Below are 12,814 nucleotides of genomic sequence, written 5' to 3'. Positions count from 1 at the left end.
AAAAGAATAATGACAAGAATGGGATAATAACAAATGAAATTTTTTTAAAAAGTCCATTAGTCAACAGTGACACTAAAATAGAGGGGTGGAAGTGAAAGCTCTTTGTTAAAGAATGCCAGCTAACAAATGGTGAAGGAATATCAGATTAAGAATATTGCCATTTTGAAATCACAAAGGCAATACTTGAGTTCCTGTTGTGGCTCAGCAGTAACAAACCTGACCAGTATCCATGAGGATGCGGGTTCGATCCCTAGCCTTGCTCAGTGGGTTAAGGATCTGGCACTGCCATGAGCTGTGGTATAGGTCACAGACACAGCTTGAATTCTGAGTTGCTGTGGCTGAAGGCCAGCAGCTGTAACTCCGATTCGATCCCTAGCCTAGAAACTTCCATATGCCACAGGTGTGGCCCTAAAAAGAAAAAAAAGAAAAAAAAATTTTTTAAAGGCAAAACTTGATAAAGAAGAATCACCAATATGCCAAAACTAAGGGAAAAAAAAAAAACTATCAAGGTATTTAATGCAGTAGTATTATAATAAAACTGAAAAAAATACAATTAGAAAAATACTGAAAAGAGTACTAAAAGAGAATGGAAATTGTGAGCATTTCCTTTTTCTGTGTAGAAAAAGGAAATGCAAGAAAAAGAAAATGCTCACAATATAGATATAAAAATTTTACATGTATTATGACTGTAACTAGGTTAGAGTATCCATGTACAAGGATGATTAGAGGAATATTCAAAAATGAAAAGTTATTAACACTGATCATAATAACAGGGAACTTTTAGTGACATTTCTTATCTGCCAGGCATCATGATAAATACTTTATATGCAGTATTGTATTTAATCATCAGAACTCCTGTCTTAGGAAATTAAGGCCTAGAGAGAGTGTTTTCCCTGAGCTATTAGGTCTATTACACTTAATTACCATGCTATACCATCTGCTAGTTAAAGGGCAGCAGATAAATTTTTCCAAAAATTTTTCCCTGTGTTTGTATAGACTTATAATAAATTACAAACTAGATAACACAATCATTTTCAAAATAATTTTTACTGGAAGTTGTAAATAACTACAATAAAACCAAAACACCCACTATGTATAGGTATACAACCTCCAAACTCAGACTGAAAATAATTCACGCAAGCCAGAGATTAGTAGACATCATAGGAAATATTACAACACACTCTAAGTAAAAACTGTAGAGACAAAATATGTGGCTTCCAGACAGCCACCTAAACAAGTTCCCTGACTCTGCTTGTTATTTTGGCTGTTAAAATAAAGCCAAGCGGCCTCAGGACTCCTAAGAAACAAAAGAAACCTATAGAAGGTTTTGTGATATTTATGGGATATTCTAAGTCTGTTAAAAACTGAATCCTGTATATTATTTCAAGAAAATACTTCCATGTAATGTCACATAAGTGAAGAGCCCTCAGACACACATGCAAGTACAAAGCAAAGCAAAAAACTCAAAACCTGGACTGAATCCCACCAAAATGTTTTATGACAGCAGAATGATTTACGATATAATCTTACATAATATAGTGTTTTTTAATAAAAAATAGAAAAGTACCAAACTTACCCTTGATTATCTATATCCTCTGACCCCAGTGGTTTGGAATCAGAAAAAAGTGTCACTCTACTGGAAGCCATCTTGGCATCAATAGTGGAATGGGTGGAAATGAGACTCTGGACCAGTTCATGAGTGGGCCTCACCTCCTCCTGTCAAGGCCACCAAAAAAGGGGAAGTGAGGAACACACAAGGGTTCTGAAGAATAACACTAATTTCAGTCAGTTTCTCAAAATTACCCTAAACACAGTTACTATGAACATTTCTTACTACCTCAAAAAAAACTAAAAAGAATTCTTAAAACAAAGCCTAAAATTGACCTGTTTTCATTAAACTTTTCCTAAGTTCACAAAAATATATAATCTGATAACCTAAATACTGAGTTGCCAACGCTACAGAAAGCATTTACAGAAAAGTCTCATTTTAGAATAAAGAAATAAAAATCTAGAATTTTTTTTTTTAATGTTAACTTTTGATAAAAAAATTGTACTTCAAGGAGTGTATTGCATAAAAAGATCCCTCCCATCCCAGTGAGTGAAACTGCACATGTAAGGGCTGGCTCTAGCACTGCTCAAAATCAGAGGAAACTGGGAGTGAGCCCTATAGCCCTCCAAGGACTGGTTCAGTAAGGAAAGTTTATCTATACAATGAAATTATCATACAGCCATAAAAACTGAAACAGCTCTACAAATACTAACGGGGAAAAATGGAATCACATACTCTTTAGTGTCTCCCCAAAAGTGCAAAAGCATTTATAGTTGGATTCTATGTAACAAATACTACTTCTATCACTTTCTCTCACACACAAATACCATATACATGGTATTTACATATAATATATAATCTAAATATATAATATAATCTAGACAAATAAGTACATATCTTTAGAGAGAAGCAGAAAAAAAGGCAGTGACCCAGAAAGCTTGAAAACATATCAATTTTATACAACGAGAAATGGGAAAAGAGGCACCAAACTGCTTCCAAAGCTCACGCAGGAAGATAAGGGATTCCCCGTGTGTCTTGGCAGCAGGGAGGTATGCAGGACATGACTTTTCTTTCTGTTTGGTGCAATTAAGTATTCCTGTACATTTATGATATGCATTGTGGCCTTTATCATACAAATGAATAAAAAGCTTCAGTAAATAAAACTGACTACACCACTTCCCATGACCTCTCTCTCACCGATTCCTGGAAGCCATGGCTGCCCCCAAGGTCGACATAAACAGCGTCTTTGTCATACAGCACACCACCAACTCCAGAGAGAGGTGCATACACCAACTTCTCCTTCTCATTTAAACAGCGCTTCTTTTGTTGTTCAGGAAGTGCACAGGGGTCGGGGAGGAAACTGACATCACTTACAGCAAAATCTCCTACACCTGGAAAACAGACATAGGGAGAGGGCTTTAGCTAACAAGTGACTGTTAGCAGAAATGGTCCACAGTTGGAAGACTTCGACCACTACAAGGGCACTGTGTGACACTAGCACTGTGCCTCTCTGGCTAAATGCCACCATCAAAGCAGAGGTTGATCAACTCAATACTTTTGCCAGCCAACACAGAGCTGAGTTAAGTCTTAAAACCTCCAGCAAAGTTGCTCTATCTCACTCGCCCCAATTTTCCTGAGAAATCAAGTCATCCCAAGAGTTCTACAAATATAGTAAATTTTACAACCAAAATATACCTGGTATATGGATTTGGCTTTTATTTTTCAAGTGTGCTCCTCTTAAATAACCATACAGAGACACCTTTCGGTCACACTTGATATTTGTTCGAATATCTTCTGGGTTTGTCAAATCTTCCATCCTAGAAAAATAAAACTGAATTATATCACAGAAATGAATGTCAAAGTTCTTATTATTTCTCTTCACATTTCAATGATTCTTCACATTCAGTAGTTCACTAAACATATTCTTGAGAAAATATAGAAATACAGAAGCACAGTCCACTATCTACCACAGGTAAAGGAGCAAACATATGACCCTCCCTTAGGCTCTACAAGACATACATTGCATAATAAGCGAGACACCAGAAATGAGAAATGGCATGCACCTGGGGCTGAGAAAAAATAGAGAACATATCCAGAAAAACCCTGTATGGAAGAAGATTAAGCTTTGATCTGAGTTTTTCAGTGTGGCTTAGATTCTGGCAGGTGGAGAAAGGGTTTTCCAGGCTGAGAAAAAAATATGAAAAAAGCATAAAGTAAGGAAAGCACAGGACACATCTGAGTGACTAAAGCACCATGCGCCAAAGACAGCATCATTGAAAATTAAGGATAAAAAAGCAGGATGGAGGCACATTCTGCAGCCTTAAATATTTCAAAATCCTCACATTTTTCTACACATTTCATACTTAATTTACTCCTGAAGCATCTGTAAGTAATGATACAAAAAAAGGAGATATTTTCCATCAACTACATCTGTCTCCCCAACATTCAAAAACAAGACAAAATAAGCTTTATTACTGTTCTTTTTCTAATTTTTTTAGCTTTGAAACATATGGGTCAGGAAGAAAAAGTTTACATTCACTTTTTACCTGTCTGCCAGGATATAAGGGTGAGAAGTTTGCCATGTAAGAGGCCTAAACTTCATAACTGTAATAAAACGGCCCAGATTGTGAATTTCTTGGTTTTGATATTCTCCGTGTACCATTCCTGAAAGGTAAAACAGCTTGGCACCCTAAATATTAAGAATAAAAAAATTAAATTTTCAATTAAATCTTTATCGATACTGCATCAAAATAAAAGCCTCTAAATAAAAAGTAATCCTGGAGTTCCCCTCATGGCTCAGTGGTTAACGAACCCGACTAGCATCCATGAGAATGTGGGTTCGATACATGGCCTTGCTCAGTGGGTTAAAGATCTGGCGTTGCCAAGAGCTGCAGTGTAGGCTGCAGGTGCAGCTTAGATCTGACGTTGCTGTGGCTGTGGTGTAGGTGGCAGCTACAGCTCCGATTGGCCCCCTACCCTGGAACTCCATATGCCATGGGTGAGGCCCTAAAAAGACAAGGAAAATAAATAAACAAACAAGCAAACAAATAAATAAAAATAAAAAGTAATCCTAGGAAAGGGCGACTTCTAGCAACCCACTGCACCAATGTTTGCAAAACTTCTCAGGCTTCTTTCAGGACTCATCTTATTAGGGCTTTGGAGGGACAGAATTGCAAATATATTCAGTTTCAGGTCAAGCAGTGATATCTGTCTGGAGTATGGCACAGAAGGAACAGTGAAGCTCCTGGGCATAGAAAAAATTCTATGCCCGATGGGACATGGCAGCATGGGGAAGAGGAAGAAGTGGCAGTATGAGTGCACTGGTCCTGTAACAAGGAACAACTTTGGACAAATTCTGTTAAACCATAAATCCAAAATACTTAGAACCAGACACTGTCTAGTGCTAGGGGATGCAGAGACCAATGAGACACACTAAGAAGCCCAGAATAAACACCATTTCAAGGAGATATTCCAGGGACTATGAACAGACATATTAAGAAAACGAAGGAGGTGATCCTGTAGAGATATTTGTTAATCTCTCCTACTCATTTTATTTTTAAAGGATTATAGTGTTAGTACTCAATAATTAATTCTCTTCCTACCGGGTAGACTTCTGTCCAGAACCTGTGTTTCAGTCGCTTCTTTGTCTTCTTCAGTTGCTTATTATACTTGAAGGAATCTAGGTGAGTGAGAACGCCCATAATTTTAGGAAAGCCATGTACTTGACAGATGTTTAGAAACTCAAATGTTTCCATTTCAAACCCAAAGCTGGCATCTATAAGCATCAGAACCTAAAAACAGAAGACACAATTTCTCAAGGAAGCTACTCAAAATAGACCATTATCAAACTCTGGCTCATTAGCCAAATCTGGCCTATCACTTGTTTTATAACTCAAGTTCTGCTGGAATGCAGCCACATTGACCTGTTTAAACATTGCCTACAGCTGCTCTTATACTTCCACGGAAAAATTACACAACTGTAACAGAATCTGGGACCCACAAAGCCTAAAAATATCTACTATCTGGCCCTTTACAGAAAAAGTTTTCTAACTCCTGCTCTAGACTAAAGAAAATGCTACCCTTTGACTTGCTCCAAAAGGCAACCTTGAGACAATATCAACCATAATTCAAGAATGTGAATATAGGAGTTCCCATTGTGTCTCAGCAGAAACGAATGTGACTAGCATCCATGAGGACACAGGTTTGATCCTTGGCCTTGCTCAGTGGGTTAAGGATCCGGCATTACCGTGAGCTGTGGTGTGGGTTGCAGATGTGGCTCGGATTCCACGTTGCTGTGGCTGTAGTGTAGGAAAGCGGCTACAGCTCCAATTCAACCTCTAGACTGGGAACCTCCATATGCAGCCGCAAGTGCTGCCTTAAAAAGACAAAAAGAAAAAAAGAAAAAAGAATGTGAATATGTAAAAAGTAAGACAGGAAAGGATGAGTTACCTAATTTAGCCCTTACCTGAAAAGTTCCTCCCTTCAGGAAATAAAGCTTTTTGTAAGGTATTTTTAAGCCAAGTCAAAGATCTCTAACAAGGAAACAAAATAACAGATCTCTGACATCCAAAAAACAGGATATGGTATTCCATGAAAAACATCAAAAACATAAAGAAAACAAAACATTTTTGTTTCACTCTCCTCAGAAAAAAAAAAAACATTTTCCATTGGGAAGTATGAAGAAGGCAAGCTCAACCTTACAAGTCAATTTGTTACATGCAATTATTCAAAAACTAAAAAATGGCTACCAGTTTAGAATTGAGTCAAAGGATAGTTATGGACAGCAATCTATAAGAAAATACAAGTTTTTTTTAATTTATACTCTCCAAACATATAAAACAATTTCATACTTGCAACAATTTCATACTTGACTCCTGGAGACATAAGATATCTCTGTCTTCATCTTTTTGCAGCTAACTAAAAAAAAATATTTTTAATTAAAAAAAAAAAAGTTAGGAGTTTCCATTGTGGTACAGCAGAAACAACTGGCTAGGAACCATGAGGTTGCGGGTTCGACCCCTGGCCTCGCTCAATGGTTTAAGGATCCAGCGTTGCCATGAGCTATGGTGTAGGCGGCTAGCTATAGCTCTGACTGGACCCCTAGCCTGGGAACCTCCATATGGTGTGGCCCTAAAAAGACCAAAAAAAAAAAAGTGATTAACAGATGCACAATTTCCATATGCTGAGTACTATCCAGATTTTCTATTATAAACTCTGACAACTTCTCAAGGGTAATCCATGTACTTATTTTATCATAATCATTAAGAACAGAGTTTCTTTCATTGCAGCACTATTTATAATAGACAAGATATGGAAACAACCTAAATGCCCATACACAGATAAATGGAGTAAGATGACGTGGTAATATATGGAAACTATGCAGCCATAAAAAAGAATGAAATCATGTCATTCACAGCAACATGGATGCAACTAGAGATTCTCATACTAAGTGAAATAAATCAGAAAGAGAAGGACAAATACCGCTTATACATGGAATCTAAAATATGGCACAAATGAACCTATCTATAAGACAGAAACAGACTCACAGACATGAAAAACAGACTTGTGGCTGTCAAGGGGGAGAGGGGAGGGAGTGCAATTTGGAGGTTAAAAGATGCAAACTACCACACTTGGAATGGATAGACAATAATGTCCTACTAGATAGCACAGGGAACTATACACAATCACCTGAGACAGACCATGATGAAAAATATTTAAAAAAAAATGTATATATGACCTAGTCACTTAACTAGCAGAAACTGGCACAACACTGTAAATCAACTATGCTTTAATAAATTTTTTATTTAAAAAAAAAGGAAAAAAAAAGAACAGAGTTTCTGGCATTATCAAGAGCATAATTCCCTTGCTATACAGCAGAAATTGACTGAACATTGTCAATCAACTATAATAGAAAAAATAAAAATCTTAAAAAATAAAAAAGAGAGCATAGTTCCCACATTCAGACAAACTGCTTAACTTCTGGGAGCCTCAATTTCATCACATATAAACTGGAGATAAATTGTAGAAAACCTGTTAGCAAAGTGTCTAGTGAGAGTCCAAGAAATAGTACTATTATATATTTGTATGTATGTATGCATTATCTTAGGAGCTTTTGTTAACTACATTTATTACAAGTATTCTCTGTCCAATAGTTTGCTTTTAGATTTCAGAATACATTTCATTATGCACATTCTATTTTTATTATAACAATTATTATACCATCATCAATTCAAAAATCCTGATGAGACCATTCTTTTTAATAATCTTAAACCTTTCTTCCCTCCAACATGGGATAAAAATAACCTACCACACTGCTGTAATTCCCCATAAGAAACACATGCTGCCCCAATGACTTACCAAATCTGCTACTTTAGCAAGATCAATCATCATGTTAATGTCACACCCACATTCAATAATGGTGAGTCTACGTTTTTTACCTAGAAGTGAAAAGATGAAAATCTTATTTAAAAAAAAACTTTGGGAGTTCCTGTCATGCCTCAGTAGTAACAAATCCAACTAGTATCCATGAGGATACAGGTGTGATCCCTGGCCTCGCTCAGTGGGTTAAGGAGCTGGTGTTGCCATGAGCGGTGGTATAGGTCACAGAGGCTGTGCCGATCCCATATTGCTGTGGCACAGGCCAGCAGCTGCAGCTCCGATTCAACCCCTAGCCTGGAAATTCCCACACACTGCAGGTGCAGCACTAAGAAGCAAAAAAATTAAAATAAAAAAAATTTAAACCTTGGAAAAATCCATTAACTCCAACTATTATTTTTAATTGCATCTAGTAAAGCACCTTAAACACAAGAATATACCAGAAGTTCATTTTTATAGAAGAAAACTGATCAAATAAATAAATTCCACTTTAGTTTTCTTGCCATGTTCTCTAATTTAAAGATAATACCAAAAGTCTACCCATGTGGGAGTTCTCTTGTGGTACAGTGGGTTAAGGATCCGGCATTTCACTCAATCAGCTTAGGTCACTGTTGTGGCAAAGGTTCAATCCCTGGCCTGGGAACTTCCACATGTCAGGGGTGCAGCCAGGTAAAATTCAAGTGGAATAGGCAGACAAGTAAGCTTCATGATAGCTGTGATCCTGCTATTCAGTGGACCAACACTTTTATCTCTATCAAAATTTTCCTTATTCTCACTACAGCTAAGAAACCCTCAAACCTAGTGGAACAGAATGTTCACAGAACAAACATTATTCTAAATTAAGGTAAAAGAAATCAGTCAAAATGGTGAGAATACCTTAAAGAAAAAGCCTCACTCCACCTATATTATTGGTAATAAGAGATTCTACCATTGTCATTTGGGAATCTGTTTCATCTTCCCTGAGACTTTAGAAAGGTCACCATTTCCAGAGCAGTCAAGTTCTCACAGGAAAAAGAGAGGAAAAACCCCCTCACTTCCACAAGAAGGTAGCTTCATGAGGAAAGCAGGTGCGCCTGCTGCACAGCAGGTACTCACTCTCTGTTAAATGAAGTCGCTCACCATGACCAAGCCGGCCTGCCCAGGCCTGCCAAGCCTTTCAAGGGAGCACAGCCGGCAAATACATGTAGCAGTCAGAATAAGGTATACATCTACACCATTATTATCTCTAGGAATCTGTCCTTTTCTGAAGCTACAGCCACCTTAGTAAAAGTACAAGATTGGTAACATGAAGTGACAATACAACTTCAACATTTACCAGTCAAGAAAATGTTCCACCAAGTCATGCATGTGCCTCAGACGACAACACCTATGTCAGTCTATAAGAGCACCTCCTCCTACCTGACACAATTGTTACAGGGCCTCTGATCTCTGTCAGCTTCTGCCTGGTAAAGTTCCGAATGAGGCACTGGATCAAAGTGCTCTTTCCAACTTTTGGAGGCCCCATCACCACTACCACTATTGGTGGTGGCTCTAGTGGAGTTCGATCAACCACTGGAATGTGATGCTTTTTTGTTTTCAAATCCTGAGTCCTATTCGTTAAAAAAAAAAAAAAAAAAAGTAAATTCACTTTCAAAATATTTAAAAGGTATCACCCCTAGAAGCCAAGACTTTAAAGAGAGTAGAACTGACAATATGTTAATATAATTAACTTGTTAACTTCTGGCCCCAATCCAAATAATCACTTCAGTAAATACACATAACTGACTTTAACAGTACAGTGCTGAAAACTATACACATCTTAAATCTGATTGCTTTATTAGTTGACATTAGTAATTTAAAAGAACACAAAAGGCAAACATGGAGGCAGTGTATCATAATAAATAAGAACAGAGGCTTTGGAGTTAAATTTGGCTCTCCTACTAAGATAATTTAATTCAATAATGTTTAAAGTACACTGCCTTTAAAGTATATATAATAAGAACTCATCAAATAGAGCTATTTAATACTACATATTACAATTATATGAAACATTTCCAGAAAATAACATAAGCACACCTGTTCCCTTAAGTGTTTACAAACAAACAAATTCTATAAAGAAACATTCATAAGCTTTACTCTTGGGCAAAAACAGTGAATCAATGTGTATATGCTGGAGGCAGAGTAGCTTCCCTAGGAAAGACTGCTCATGTTTTAGAAAAAGAAATACGGCATGCATCTCCACATCCTTCAGAAATGGAACAGACTGATGAAGCCAAATATTTGGAGAGGCCCATACTATTAAAAAGGGATAAATGGAAGAGCCACTAGACTCCAGCTAAATATACCTGTGAAAGGATCTTGCCATCCGCACAGCAGACTGGACAGCAAAAGCTTTGGGGTTTCGTTTCCGGGCATCTTCCTCATCTCCAAGTTGAAGATCCTGCAGATGCCGTTTCTTCTTCTTTTCAGCTTTGGGCCCACTGTTTTTCTTTCTGTGTTTCTTCTGGTCCTTAGTCTCCATAGTGGCTTTTACCAATTCACAAGTAACTCTAACCTACATTGAATGGAGTGAGGGCCCGGGAAGCACTTTACAATCCAGAAAATACTGAGAAAAACAGTAAATTTCACTTACTTCTTTTTGTTGTTGTTGTTGTTGTTGTTGCTATTTCTTGGGCCGCTCCCGCGGCATATGGACGTTCCCAGGCTAGGGGTTGAGTCGGAGCTGTAGCCACCGGCCTACGCCAGAGCCACAGCAACGCGGGATCCGAGCCGCGTCTGCAACCTACACCACAGCTCACGGCAATGCCGGATCATTAACCCACTGAGCAAGGGCAGAGACCGACACCCCCCCCCCCCCCCCCCCGCAACCTCATGGTTCCTAGTCGGATTCGTTAACCACTGCGCCACGACGGGAACTCCCACTTACTTCTTTAAGAGGAGTTATGTATTTGTTTACCCCACAGGAGTGGAAACTGCTTAATATTATCTCCAATTTCACTTCTCTCCATTACGTTGTAAACTAGTTACCTCTGCTTGGGTTACTTTTTCTTTGTCTTAAATGTCTACATCAGCACTGTCCATTTCTACAATGATGGAAATATTCTGTATCTTTCAACATAGTAGCCACCAGCCACATGTAGGTACTGAGAACTTAAAATGTACCTAGTGAAACTGAAAATTTTAATTTCTAATTTTACTTAATTTTAATTATTTCAATTCTAAACATAAATTGCCATGACTAGTGGTTACTAACTCCACCCTAAATATCAGTTGGACTAATGAAGTGGCTTCCAAATTTACGCTATTTATAATATGTATAAATACTGAATTGCTGAATATGTAAAAATTGTAAGTTATAGTAATTAACTATATACATTTAAAAAACAATGATAGGTACATGTGTGAGACATGACTGACTCTGGGTGATGCCTGGATACTACAAGGATTTGCAGAAACCTGTACAATGATTTCTGAGTCCCAGAACTCATGACCCGTAAACTGGGAACAAGCAGATTAGAGAGTTTTTTAGTATATCAGGTAGCATACAATCTAAGCACTTGCTTTAAAAAGGGGGGTGGGGCCACTTCATTCGTTTAAGGTAATGAATTAATTTCAATTCAATAAATATTTGTATCTGGAGTTCCGGCTGTGGCACAGTAGGATCTAGCACTGCCGCAACTGCAGCTCAGATTCAACCCCTGTCCCGGAAACTTATACGTCGAGGGTGCGGTCATTAAACAAAAAAATAAATATTTGTATCTGCCTATAATGCAGACACTGTGCACTGGAGAAGGCTACCGCTATGATCTGAACTAGTGGAGCAAATCCAAACTAATGTCTTCTGTGCCATGCTGTAAAGGGCCAAATCAAAAGGCTCACAACTATTGGAGGTCAGTCACAGATTTCCCAGGGACACACACTAGCGGAAGTAGAAAGTTCACATATACCAGCATAATGTCAAAAAACACTAGCCTGAAGTTAGGAGAGCTGGGTTCTAGGAACGCTTTGACTAAAGAGTTGTATGATTAATAGCAGTATGAGACATTATTTTTTCTTCTCTACTCTATTTTGGTCCTGAAATTGTACTGATATTTTTCTCCTATTTTTCGGAGGAGTTGGTGAGGAAAGTACAACTAACTTGGAGTCAGCCCATCTGCTCAGTGTGACACCTGCTAGGACTACCCCGCCAGGAAACAACCTCTCACCTCTCCCTGCCACCTCCCCTCCCGGTCCCGGAATTCATCCACTACTTCTCTGACAGGTATGAAATGTGTGTGTCTGGGGCATGAGGCGCTCCTCGGGAGCAGAGACTTTCTAGGAGAGCCGAGAGAGGACCTTACCACGCGGGGCACTCGCAACGCTCCCGGAACCCCAGCCCCCAGGACCCCTTCGCCGCCCCACCCGAGCCCGCGGCCGTTACCTGGCTCACAACTGCTCCCGCTCCTCACGCCCGCATGGACAGCACCGGAAACGGAAATGCACCCTACCAGGCGACTCTACACGCCGGCGGGAAACAAGGAGGCAAAAAGAAAGAGAACAGCGGAGGGACGATTTTTCAGAGGAAAGCCGAAAAGGAGGCTCGTGATTGGCTGAGGGCAACGCAGGAAACGCCTCCACGCAGCTCTCCCCCGTGGAGCCCCGCCTCTCTCTCCTCGCCGCTGCGGGGTGCTGCGGCGCTGGGTCTCGGAGTCCCTAGCTCCTCACAAGCCCGAGTTCACTTGGAGGCGGTGCTGATGGTGCGGTCCGGCTGTAGTTCTTTGGTTTGGTACAAAAGCCAGAAATAATACTCTGGTCACCCTGAGGTCACTGCGCCTGTCTACTGAAAGCCCCAGGCGCCGCGTCCGACTGGCCTAATAGAATAGCACTCGGTTGTGGGTCGCACAGGTTGGTCAGCCTGCTCATCCTTAGAGA

The 12,814-nt window shown here is 39.2% G+C and overlaps 1 protein-coding gene across 1 annotated transcript in view; it reads right to left on the bottom strand.

Moving 5' to 3' along the window:
• Window positions 1-12,472, bottom strand: part of BMS1 (BMS1 ribosome biogenesis factor) — a 38,362-nt gene extending 25,890 nt beyond the window's left edge. The window contains exons 1-9 of the mRNA XM_047760600.1: window positions 12,324-12,472; window positions 10,249-10,457; window positions 9,323-9,513; window positions 7,907-7,986; window positions 5,152-5,340; window positions 4,096-4,238; window positions 3,245-3,366; window positions 2,747-2,940; window positions 1,577-1,716 (exon numbers count right to left, since the gene is read on the bottom strand). Of these exons, the coding sequence (XP_047616556.1) occupies window positions 1,577-1,716; window positions 2,747-2,940; window positions 3,245-3,366; window positions 4,096-4,238; window positions 5,152-5,340; window positions 7,907-7,986; window positions 9,323-9,513; window positions 10,249-10,424 (1,235 nt within the window). The 5' untranslated portion in view covers window positions 10,425-10,457; window positions 12,324-12,472. The remainder of the gene's footprint in view (window positions 1-1,576; window positions 1,717-2,746; window positions 2,941-3,244; window positions 3,367-4,095; window positions 4,239-5,151; window positions 5,341-7,906; window positions 7,987-9,322; window positions 9,514-10,248; window positions 10,458-12,323) is intronic.
• Between the last annotated feature and the right edge of the window lie 342 nt (window positions 12,473-12,814).

The sequence above is a fragment of the Phacochoerus africanus genome, chromosome 15, assembly GCF_016906955.1.
Source record: "Phacochoerus africanus isolate WHEZ1 chromosome 15, ROS_Pafr_v1, whole genome shotgun sequence".
In the NCBI taxonomy this organism is placed as follows: Eukaryota; Metazoa; Chordata; class Mammalia; order Artiodactyla; family Suidae; genus Phacochoerus; species Phacochoerus africanus.
Note: the sequence above shows the minus strand (reverse complement) of the source record. Positions and strands in the feature narration are given on the sequence as shown.